Genomic DNA, 10,960 nt, shown 5'->3' with positions numbered 1-10,960 from the left:
GGCCTGGGCCAAGCTGGGGGTGGCAACAGGTGGAACCTGCTGGCTGGCGAGGGGGCTTCACAGTCACCTGGCATTGCCCAGGGATGCTGGAGGGGGTGCTGCCACTGGCGCCAGGTGCCCAGGACTGAGATCCTGCCTGGCTGTGTCTGCACGTGCCTGGCATGTGTGTGCTTTGCGGGTACATGTGTGTGCATGGGGATGCTCTGCTTTGCAGGGGAATTGCCCTCTCTGCAGGTGTCACCGGGGCCTGATCCCCAGGCCTGGTGGGGCCGTGGCCGCAGAGTGCCGGTGCTGACACCCCGCTGTGCTCTCCCCACAGTGGCCGTGGACACAAGGCTGCACGTGGAGTGGAACGAGGTGAAGTCCCTGCGTGCACTGTCACCCGTGGGCAGCACCCGGACCTCGCTGGTGCACCGCCTGGCTCGCCACAGCTCGTTGGACAGCCAGGACTCTCTCGAGGTGGGTGCAGGATGGGTGGGGGGAGGGCCGCAACTTCCCTGCATCTTTTGTTGCAGGGGACCCCGGGTGTGTGCTTGCTTGGGGTCCTAGGCTGAGGGGGTGAGACAGAGTTAGGGAGGGGTGGAGCAGTTTGGATGGGTCCTGTGCTCCCTGCGGCCCCCCCCGGCCCCCAGCAGCCACTCTGCACATCCAGGCTCGTGCCCTGAGCCAGCCGGCAGCTCCTGTGCTCTTTGGTTCCAGCCCCCCCGACTCCCACTGGGATTTCCAGCATGTGAATCACAGCAGCCCCATCTCTGACATGCCTGCAACCCCCCCAGATGGTCCAGCCTGGCCATGGGCCTTTTGAGAGGCACTTGGGCCATGTTAGGGCAGTGCTAGGCACTGGGCAGTGTCCCCGGGCATCACAGCCAAGTAACTGACTGGCAGCCCCCCTTAGCCTGGCTGAGAGCAGGGGCTCGTGGGCATGGGGCTGGGGTAGAGGGCTAGGCTGGGTGGCGTGGATCTGGTATTAGGGTCAGACTTGGCTAGGAGGTGCAGCACCATGGGGTAGGGCCAGGCTGGGCTGCCCCGGTCACGGTTGCTGGGAGAGCAATTAGATGAGGGCATGCGGCTGGCAAGGACACGACCAGGGCAGGCCGGCGCTGGCTGCTGGGTCCCTGGGGGGCTGGCCCACTTCATCATGCTGCTGAACTCGCTTCCCCTTCCCCCAGGCTTTCTGCGTGGGGATCCCTCATCCCCGCCCTGCCCGATCCAGGCTGGCCTGAGGTCTGGCTCTGAGCTGGAGGGTTCGAGCTGCCAGCTCCCTGCTCTCTGGTGAGGCCGTGCAGAGCGTACAGCTCCCCGTGCTCCTGCCCATCCTGGAGCTGTTGCCCATTACGAGCAGCCTCCTGCTCCCCTGAGTGCCCTGTGCACCCACCCTGCCGAGCTGCTGGGCATCTGGCACGATTGTGCCGGCTCTGGGGGGGTGTGCCCAGGGGTGTGGGGGCAAGAGCTGAGGCTCTGATGGGGCTGGGCTGATCCATGCTCCTTGAGTTTCCCTGTGCCCCTTACCCATCACCCATGATAACTCCCAACCTCTCCCCTGACCCAGACAGTGCTGCCGAAGCCTGTGTTGTCCTGTCCCAGCCACAGAGCCAGCTTGGTGCCGGTCTAGCTCTTGTCCGACCTTTAGGTGGGGCTGGCAGGGGCCTCTGCTCCAGGCAGTGGCTGTGGTTGGGGCTGTCATGTCTTCCCTTGCCAGAGTCTGCCCGGGCCCTTCATTCCCTGGGCATCCATGGCAGCGATAGCAGGGGTGAGGCCCGGCCCTGCAGCCCCCTCCACACTACTGCCTCGCTGCCCCCCGGCCCCTGTGTGTCGGGGGTGAGATGGGCCCAGCCCCGGGGCGCAGCACCAGGCAGCATGAATGAGCACAGTGCCCTGCTCCTCAGGCTGGGGGACATTGCGTGGGCACCCAATGCAGGGCAGCTGCTGCGGATGCTTGGCACCAAGGCAATTGGCAACAGCTGGGCTGGGCCGGTGCTGGCCCGGTGCCCATCTCCGCTGCAGGCAAAGCCCGAGTCCCAGCTCCTGCCTAGCTTCATGCCCCCCGCACCACTTGCAAGTGAGCCCCACCGCTGGCAGCTGGGACTCCAGAGCCCATGGGAGTCGTGGTGGCTGCAGGGCAGGAGGGTATGGGAAGGGGCAGGGGTCGCTGCCACGTCGCACTGGTGTGTCCATGGAGGCTGGGGGCTGTGATGGCCTGGCCGGGCATCTCTTCCCCTGGGACTGGCTGATTTCTCCTGCCCGGCCAGGGCTGGCATGAAGTCAGCCTTGCACCGTGGCAGGGGTCACAAGGAGGGGACCAGTGGTGTCAGTGGACCACGAGCCTGCCGCTGGTACAGTAGGGCACCGGGGGGCTTTGCCCCTGCCCCTCCGCCGCCAGCAGTGCCCAGCCCACCTGCTCCCGCCTTCTGCACCCTGTGCCCTCGCCTGGCTCCCCGCGTGCTCCCCTCCCGGGCTGCGCTGACGTCAGTGCCGAGCCCGCCTGTATCCTGGGAGAAATCAGTCCATGGTGACTGGTTGCCATGGAAATACACCTTGTTGCAAGCTACACGTCCGGAGCAGCTTCCCAGGGAGGCAGCAGCCGCCAGCGGCAGGCAGGGGCTGGGCAGTGCCCACAGGGCTCCCTGCAGGGCTGGCGGGCGGGGGCCGCCGGGAGCCGCTCCAGAGCTGAGCTGAACTCGCTGCCACCAGGTCGGAGCTGCACCCAGGGCTGTTCCTGCAGCGACAGGCCCATGGCTGCAAGTGGCAGCAGTGGCGGGTGCCTGGTGCAGCCTGTGCTCTTGCTGTCTCCCTGTCAGGGCAGCTGGTGTTGCCCCTTGCCCTGCCACATGCGCGGGGTGGGAGAGTCGTGCCCTGGGCTGGGGGCAGGGCTTGGCTGGGGCTGCAGGGTCTGGGCATGCTGAGCTTCTTCGCAGCCACCCCGGAGGCCCTGTGCCGTGTGCGCTTCCCCTGCCCTGTGCCCGTGGGCCGGGTGGGTGCCTGGGCTGGGCCTGGCGATAGCACTCGAGGCTTGTGTGGGAGCCTCTGGCTGGAGGGGGCAACAGAGATGACCCTGCCAGGTCACACAGTATCATGAGACTGGGGGTCTTCCCCCCTCTGCCTGGTGTGGCCTCTGGGGCATGGGGCAGCTGGAGCAAGTAGGCGTGTGCATGCATCACTGGTGTGTCACTCCCATGTGCGCGTGTGTGGGGGCATGTCTGCGCCTGCCCGCCCCCAGACACCGTGGGAGACTGCAACAGTGTGGGTGCACATATACAGTGTGAACGTAGGGCATCCTGCCTGCATGTGCCTCACGCGTGCACAGCCTGGGAGCTGGTGTGCCCGGCACGGGTGTGTAAGTGACTGGCTAGCAGGGGAAGCTGTACCTCTCCGGTACACTGGTGACAACATGATGTCAGGGAGGACATCTGCACATGTGTATGCGCGTGTCTGTAGCATGTTTGCAGGAGTACATGCATTGATTGTGGGAGGGTGTATCTCAATACTGGGTTCACAACTACACACGCACACATACAGTGGGAGAGATTGTGTTGCCATGCGAACGTTGCCTGCATGCATGTGCACATATATGTATGCACAGCGGACACGTGTGTATGCTGCATGAGTGTGTGTCCCTCCCAAGACCGTCCTCAGTGACCCGTGTGCTGCTGCTCACGCCCCAGCTCCGGCCTCCCCTGCTCGGCGTTCGCTTCTTCCTGCCATGTCAGGCTGGGACCTGCCATCGGCATGGGGGTGGGTGCAGTGTTAGCCCAACAGCCTCATATTGGCGCAGCCCCAAACTGGGCACAGATGGAGCTAGGGGCAGCCAGGCTGTGAGCAGGGAAGAGCTGGGGCACAAGACACGTGCAGAAGCTGGCGCCTGGGCAGCTTGGCCTGGCACCGCTGCTGGGCTGTACCCCGCAGCTGTGGGCTGTCAGGCCCTAAGGGCAGAAACCCCTTCAAACACCGATCTTTTTCCCCCTCCTGCTTCAAGCTGAGTCCAGTGGGTGCCAGGGCGGATTTCAGCCCCCCGTCCCACTGCATGCTGTACAACAGAAGCAGTAATAAGTTGTTACCCTCCGGGAGGCTCTGCCCTTGGAGGCAGTGGAGGCCCGTGGTCCAGTGGTGGGTACTCAGTGGCACTCGGGACTCCTGGGTTCCTGTCGGTGGTGTCCTGTAGGACCTTACAGGCCCTCAGTCCCACCTGCTTGGCTGCCCCCTTGCCCCCTCTCCCCACAGCCCTCCCCCTCTGTGTGCCAGCCCAGCCCCATGGCGGGGGGGGGGGCTGGCATGGGCTGGGTCTCACCCCTCCTTCTCCTCTGGCTCAAGGTAAATGTTGAAGACACTGTCGAAATGTTACCCAAGTCCCGGCGAGCCCTCACCATCCAGGAGATTGCTGCCCTGGCCCGCTCCTCCCTACACGGTAACACATGGGGGCACGCGTGGGTGTGCGGCAGGGGTGCAGTGTCTGGGGGGGCACAGGGAGAGGCCAGGGGAGGGGGTCTGTAGGGCATGGGAGATGCTGGTGTGCGAGCGCTTGGAGAGGGCGGGTAGCTCTGTGGGGTGGGGTTGGAAGTGGTTCATGGGATGGGGGATCCCCCTGGGAGGGGGGACATGGCTGTGCCACGGGGTGGGTGCCCCACCCAGGCATGGCCCCTGATGCTGCTGCCTGCCCGCAGGTATCTCGCAGGTGGTGAAAGACCACGTGACGAAGCCGACGGCCATGGCGCAGGGCCGTGTGGCACACCTCATTGAGTGGAAGGGCTGGTGCAAGCCCGTGGACTCGCCTGTGGCTCTGGAGAGCGCCTTCAACTCGTACTCGGACCTGAGCGAAGGGGAGCAGGAGGCCCGCTTTGCCGCAGGTGGGGCACCGGCTGGGGCAGGGCAGGTGGGGCAGGGCTGGGGGGCCTGCCTGCCGGGGAGGGGTCCCTGGCGTTCCTCCGTCCTGGTGAGGGGGTGGGGGTGCCCCATTGCCCCTAAAGCAGTGGCAAGAGGTGAGTGCCCTGCCCTGTCTGGGCCCAGCAGGGATGGAGGGAGGAGGGTTGGGGGCATCCCCTCATTTCCCCCAGATCCTGAGGGCTGAGTCTCTGGGCATGGCTGTGCTGCCCCGACCCAGGGATCAGGACAGTGGGCACTGCCCACCCCCAGCCCCCCAGTCAGGCTCCCCTGCACAAGCCCACCCTGCTTTCTGCTGTCTCTGGTGCCCGTTGTCTGTGGGTCTGGGTGGCCACAGCAGAGCAGGGCCCAGCCTCCCGGGGGTGGAGGGGGGATTCATGGAGGGTCCTTCTGTCTGCCCCTCCATTGCTGGGAGCCCCGCGGGGCTGGGAGATGCTTGGGAAGGACGGACAACATCAGCACCTCCCCTGGGGCTGCTGGCTGTGCACAGGGTGGGGTGATGCACCCTGCTCAGGCAGCTCCCAGTATCCCCCGCTGCAGCCCTGTCACTCAAGTGCGCTGTCATGGGACGTGGCTGTCACCACGGAGCCCAGCCTGCCTCAGGGGGCCACAGGGTGGAGTGCAGGGAAGCTACAGCATGGAGCTCACCAGGCCTGATTGGAGCATCCGTCTGCACAGCCCAGCACCGGGCCGGCCGCCCCAGAGCTGCGCAGGGAGGGGGGATGTGCCCCAGCCATGAGTCAGCTGGGAGCGCAGTGTGGTGGAGGGCGTGTGCGTGCGTGTGCACAGAGTGCTGGTGGGTGCCATCCTGTGCAAGGCTGTGCTGTGCCAGGTGTGGGGCAGGCGTGCAGTGTGGTGCATGGCGTGTGCAGTGCTGGGCATGGCTGTGTAGTTCTGTGCAGCTTTTGCAAAGGGGCCTGCAGGCCTGCGCAGTGCCAGCCGGGGGTGTGCAGATCCAGGCATCACTGGGGTGGGGGGTGTCATGCGGAGTGCGGTTCAGTGCAGAGTTTTCAGGGGTGTGTGCAGTGTGCCCAGGGGGTAGGCACATGGTATTGTACTGCAGTGTGCAGTGCAGTGCAGTGCATGGCATGTGCTTTGCTGTGCAATGGGTCCAGACCTGTGTAGTGTGTTGCATGGTGTATGCAGTGCTGTAGACTGGGTGCAGACTCCTGCAGTGTGTGGTGTGGGCAGTGCTGTGTAGTGGGTGTAGACCTGTGTAGTGTAGTGTGTGTCATGTGCAGTGCTGTGCAGTGGTGCAGGCCTGTGCAGTGCAGCAGGTGCTGTGTGCAGTGGGTGCCGACCTGCAGTGTGGTGCGTGCTGCACCATGCAGTGAGTGCAGACCTGTGCAGTGTAGCATATGCCACGTGCAGTGTTGTGCAACAGGTGCATACACAGGCAGTGCTATGTTGTGTAGTGGGTGCAGATCTGTGCAGTGTAGCATATGGCCTGGGCAGGGCTGTGCAGCCCATGCCATGTGCAGTGCTGTGCAGTGGATGCAGACACAGATGCAGACACAGGCAGTACTGTGCAGTGGGTGCCAACCTGTGCAGTGTGGTGCATGGCATGTGCAGTGCAGTGCAGTGCAGTGCGTGGTGTGTGCCATACTGGGTATGGCTGTATGAGGTCATTTGTTTCTAAAAGCCCCTAGGAGCTTGGCCACGGTTTCAGTGGCCAGTCTGGGAGCTTGGGGGCAGGGCAGGAAGGGCAGTCCCAGTGCCCACCCTCCGAGGGAGGTGGCTTCCATGCCAGGGCCGGCTGGGAGCCCAGGCACTAGCTGCACAGGTCACTCCCAGCCTTCACCCTCCTGCAGCCAGCATTGTCCCTTCTTGGCCATGCCCTTTCTCCTGCCCTCTCCAGGGAGCCATGCTGGCAGGTTCCCAGGGCTCCTGAGCATGGCACGTCCACATGGCCAAGCTGGCACCGTGGCCTAGGGTGGAGCTGTGGCCCAGAGCACAGCTCCTCTGCTAGGGGAGATGCCAGGACTTTGTGATGGGGCAAGGAGAAGACCCCCCCCCGGCTGAGCGAAGCCCAGAGCTGAGCAGGCCCTAGATCCTTCCCAGAAGCCTTTGCAATAGCCCCCCCAGATGCCTTCGCAGGCGGGCCTGGCCAGCCAGTGGGGCCTGGTGTGCCTGGGGAGGGGTGTTGTCTAGGGACCCCTTTCCTACCCCAAGCCAGGACTGTGCCTTGGTGCTAACGCCAGGGGTGCCACAGTAGGTCCCCCCGCCACAAATGGTGGGGCGGTGACGCACAGAGGGAGCTGCAGCCCCGAATTAGCCACTCGAGAGGCGCCTTAATGCCGGGTTGGCAGAGCGCTGATGACGAAAGGGCCCATCCTGCCTGGTGTGGAGACGTCACCCTGTCCTTAGGCCCCAGGTGCCCCCCACCCACTCCTTCTCCCGCTGTGCAGTGCTGGCACCTTCACACCAGGGGCCTGGTGCCCGGCTGGGGAGCAGAGGGGAGCTGTATTTTGCTTTGGGATCCTCCAGATTGTGGGGGTAGACCCTTGCTCTGCTACCCTGTCTCATCCCCTGCTCCCATCACCAGGGCTGGAGGCACATTCAGCAGCCATCGCCTCTCCTGGGCATGACCCTGATGGCACCCTGTGTGCCAGGCTGTCCTGATGTTCATGCCAGGCACCAGCAGCCCAGGCAAGTGCCCGGCTATGCAGTGCCTCCCCCTTCCTTAGCACCCCCTTGCTAGGTGCGGATGATTGACAGGTGTCTCCCCGCACTCCCAGGGGTAGCGGAGCAGTTCGCCATCGCGGAGGCCAAGCTGCGGGCCTGGTCGTCTGTGGACGGGGACGATTCCAACGACGAGTCCTATGACGAGGACTTCGCCATCAGCACCGACAGCGCCCAGCCAGCTGGTGAGGAGCAGGCGTCGGGGCATGGGTATCACCAGCCACAGTGTAGCTAGCGGGGCACGGACTTGGGGGTTGCCTGGATGGTGCCCCCCACCCCCTGGAGTCAATGCTGCAGCCCCAGCCTGTGATTGCTCCCAGGGCCAGGCAGACCCCGACGGCCCGCGGGCCATACACTGGGCATGGGGGGGAGCCCTGGTCCCTCTGTGCAGCGCAGCACCCGCTCCTGGACACAGGCTTGCCAGAGACCCAGGGATCCCCTCTTCCCCTGAGCTGCCGCCATCCAGCCCCACAGCGCCAGGTGCTGAGCTGCGCTGTCGGGGCCAAGGCTGCCCGTGGGTGTCAGGCTCTCAGCTGCCTCTTTCCCACAGGTGCCCGGCCGCTCTGGCACCGCACGCTCAGCTCTGCCGCGACCCTCGTGCCTTGGCACACGCGGCAGCACCCACACGTGGCCTGGCCAGGCGTGTAATCTGTGTCCTTCCGTGCAAACAAAGGCCTTTTCTCGCAGTAATTAGACGCCGACTAATCTTGGGCCATTTGCATATCAAAGCCGTCAGCAATAATCTGCCTGACGAACGGGCTAATTACTTTTCGCTACTGTGAGGGAGGGGGAAGAGCAGGGGATGGGGACACCTGCTCCGCCTGGGTTTGCAGGCATGGTGCAGGGCACGGGAGCTGCTCAGCAGTGGGCTCTGTGCCCATGCCATGGGCTCCAGGCCTCCCCTGGCAGGGCCGTGGCAGGGGTCCGGGGCATGAGGGAGGGGCAGTGGGGCAGGATCCCTGCCTGCTCTGCAGCCTCAGCTCGTCCAGCCATGGGCCACCCCAGCTCTCCCACCCCCGGTGTCCCAGGTCCAGGGCAGCTTGGCTGCTGGCAGCCCTGAGAGTGCCTCGAGTCAGCGGTCTTTCCTTTCACAGAGAGCTCCCAGGGGATGGCCTCAGCCTCCCTCCTGCCTTGGGCCACTGGTTGCCTGCCGTGTGGGTGGAAGTGCATGGGGCATCTGCACCCTCTGCATGCGGCTGTGGGGAGGCCTGAGCGCAGCCCCCGGCTCTGTGCATCCCTGGGGTATCCAGGAGCCGTGGTGCTGCCCATGCCAAGATAGAGGGAGCAGAGGGGGCAGCTGGGGCAGGGGCTGTGCCGAGTGCGCACAGCTTGCCGAGCCATGGCCCTGGGGTGGGAGCCTGGCCCAGCCCTGCTGGAGGCCCATCAGTCGGTTGTTGCAATGGTTTCTGTGACGGGCTGGCAGCAGCATCGCTGCCAGGTCTCTAGAGTCCGGCCTTGGCCTGTGACACGGCCCTGACCTGGCCGGCTCGGCATTTGCACACCTCCGGGGCTGGGCTATGCCCGGCTGCATGCCCCCAACGCCAGCGATGTGGGGCCCCCCCACAGCTGTGCCCAGAGCTGGCTGCTGCTGAGCCGGGGAAGAAGGGAGTGCCAGGGGGGAGGGGAAGCCATGTTGGTGGCAATGGGTTGGGGGCAAGGGGCAACAGGCAACCCCTGGGTACCCAGGGCCGTGCCCCTGGCAGGGGTTGTGGTGCCAGGCCCAGGGGCGAGCCTGCGCCCCAGCTGGCCAAGGTGCCCGTAGTAACGTGCCCGCCCCACCGTGTGTGTTGCAGATGCCGCGGGCCAGCTGCCGCCCGGCTCCCTCCTGAAGGACTTGCTTCACAACCGCCTGGGCCAGCTGGGCGGGCGGCAGGGCTCCTGCGAGCCCGAGACCGACTCCTCTCAGACCATCTCGCCCGAGACGTTGTGCTCGAGTCTCTGCAGCCTGGAGGACAGCCTCATCCTCAAGGAGCTGGCCTCGCCGGCCGAGCTGGCCGCCAAGCTGCTGGGCGCCGTGGCCGGTGGCGACGAGCTGCTCTTTGCCAAGCTGCCCCCACAGACTGGGCACAGTGCCTTCCGGAGCTTGGCACAGCTGGACTGCCAGGACTCCATGTACTCCATGTCCTACACCGAGTCCTGCCTGTCCCCCACGGAGGACGAGGAGGTGGTGGGCAAGGACTCCCACACGCCATGCCAGCTGCACGGGGACAGCTGTGGGGGGCGCCGGAAAGTCTCCGACGTGGCGTCCTCCGGGGTGGTGTCCCTGGACGAGGAGGAGGACGACGAGGCCGAGGCGCCGTGAGCGGCCCGGGGCGCGTGGCATGCTGCATCTCTCTCCTGCTCCGTGGCCCCCTCCCCGCCCTCCCCCCGTTTCCCAAGAGGACGATGCCAGGGTCAAGCCTGGAGGTGAGGGGCAGGGGGGCAAGCCCTCTCCATCACCCCCCCCACCTCTGCAGGCTGGGGCGCGGGCTCGGGGCCTGGCACCGGCTGGGTTTGCTTGCTGTGTCTCTCTCTCAGTTTCTGTTGTCTGTTTTTTTGCATGAGAGTGTTTCTGGGGATTAAACCAAACTGAAGCCAACCCCAGCACAGAGCCCACTGGCCCCGCTGCTCTCTGGGCTGCTGCTCCGCCGGGTGCAAGGCCTGGCGCTGGCTGAGGAGGGTGGGGGGCACGGCTACTGCTCTTCCAAGCCTCCTGGGTGGGCCGGACCCCGCCCTGAGACCCCAGGCCTGGTGGGGCTAAGCCGGCTCTGATCAGCCAGGGCTGGCGCAGATGGCTGAGGGTAGAGCAGGCTGGTGGAGGGGCATGGTCCTTCCCCTTGGACAGCTGGCATGTGCCTGTCGGGGGGGCTAAGAGATGAGGCTTTGCTATGCTGCTGTCGGGGTGTCTCTGGTTGCCAGCATGGAGGGGAGCCGGGTGGGCACAGGGGGCTCTCACAGGTCGATACCGTCCCTCGGACTCTCCTTCCGGGGGTGGGGGATGTCATGGCTTCTGTAACCAGCCTTGCTGCCTCCTTCCTGGTCTGGGGGCCTGGGCTCGGCCTCGGCCTCGGCCTTCAAATATAAATATAACCTGTTGGACACTGCGGGCGTGAGGGCTGCGGTTCCTTCGGCACGGAGACGGGCGGTAGAGACGGGTGCTCTCTCCGTGCCGCGGTCGGGGAGGATGAGCTGGGGCTTGCGTGGGCTCGCGCAGGGACAGAGACGTGGGTGCACTCGCACGGGACCCTGCTGTGCACATGCACGTGCGGGACGGTTCCCCTTTACCCCTGGGCTGCCCCCTGCTCCCAGCCGCAGCTGCGCGGGGCGGGATCCGGCTCCACCCCGGGCCCTGGGCGCTGGGTGGGAGCACGGCTGTGGGCGGGGGTGCAGGGTGGGCGCCGTGGGGGCGGCAGTCTCGGGGGTT

General features: G+C 65.6%; 1 protein-coding gene across 1 annotated transcript; it reads left to right on the top strand.

Annotated features, from left to right (window-relative positions):
* Positions 1-319: 319 nt before the first annotated feature.
* Positions 320-10,640, top strand: FAM131A (family with sequence similarity 131 member A). The gene is made up of 5 exons (XM_019503384.1): positions 320-459; positions 4,309-4,402; positions 4,659-4,841; positions 7,614-7,742; positions 9,351-10,640. The coding sequence occupies exons 2-5, from the start codon at positions 4,333-4,335 to the stop codon at positions 9,857-9,859; spliced, it is 891 nt and encodes a 296-aa protein (XP_019358929.1). The 5' UTR covers positions 320-459; positions 4,309-4,332; the 3' UTR covers positions 9,860-10,640.
* The last annotated feature ends 320 nt before the right edge of the window (positions 10,641-10,960 follow it).

Source organism: Gavialis gangeticus, unplaced genomic scaffold, assembly GCF_001723915.1.
Source record: "Gavialis gangeticus isolate Ggan-Ray unplaced genomic scaffold, GavGan_comp1, whole genome shotgun sequence".
Classification (NCBI taxonomy): Eukaryota; Metazoa; Chordata; order Crocodylia; family Gavialidae; genus Gavialis; species Gavialis gangeticus.
This window is presented reverse-complemented; position numbering and strand designations above follow the sequence as displayed.

Coding starts and splice junctions, on each gene's coding strand:
- FAM131A (XM_019503384.1), top strand. CDS start 4,333: ATGTTACCCAAGTCCCGGCGAGCCCTCACCATCCAGGAGATTGCTGCC. Junction 4,842..7,613: donor GGAGGCCCGCTTTGCCGCAG/GTGGGGCACCGG, acceptor CCGCACTCCCAG/GGGTAGCGGAGCAGTTCGCC. Junction 7,743..9,350: donor CGACAGCGCCCAGCCAGCTG/GTGAGGAGCAGG, acceptor TGTGTGTTGCAG/ATGCCGCGGGCCAGCTGCCG.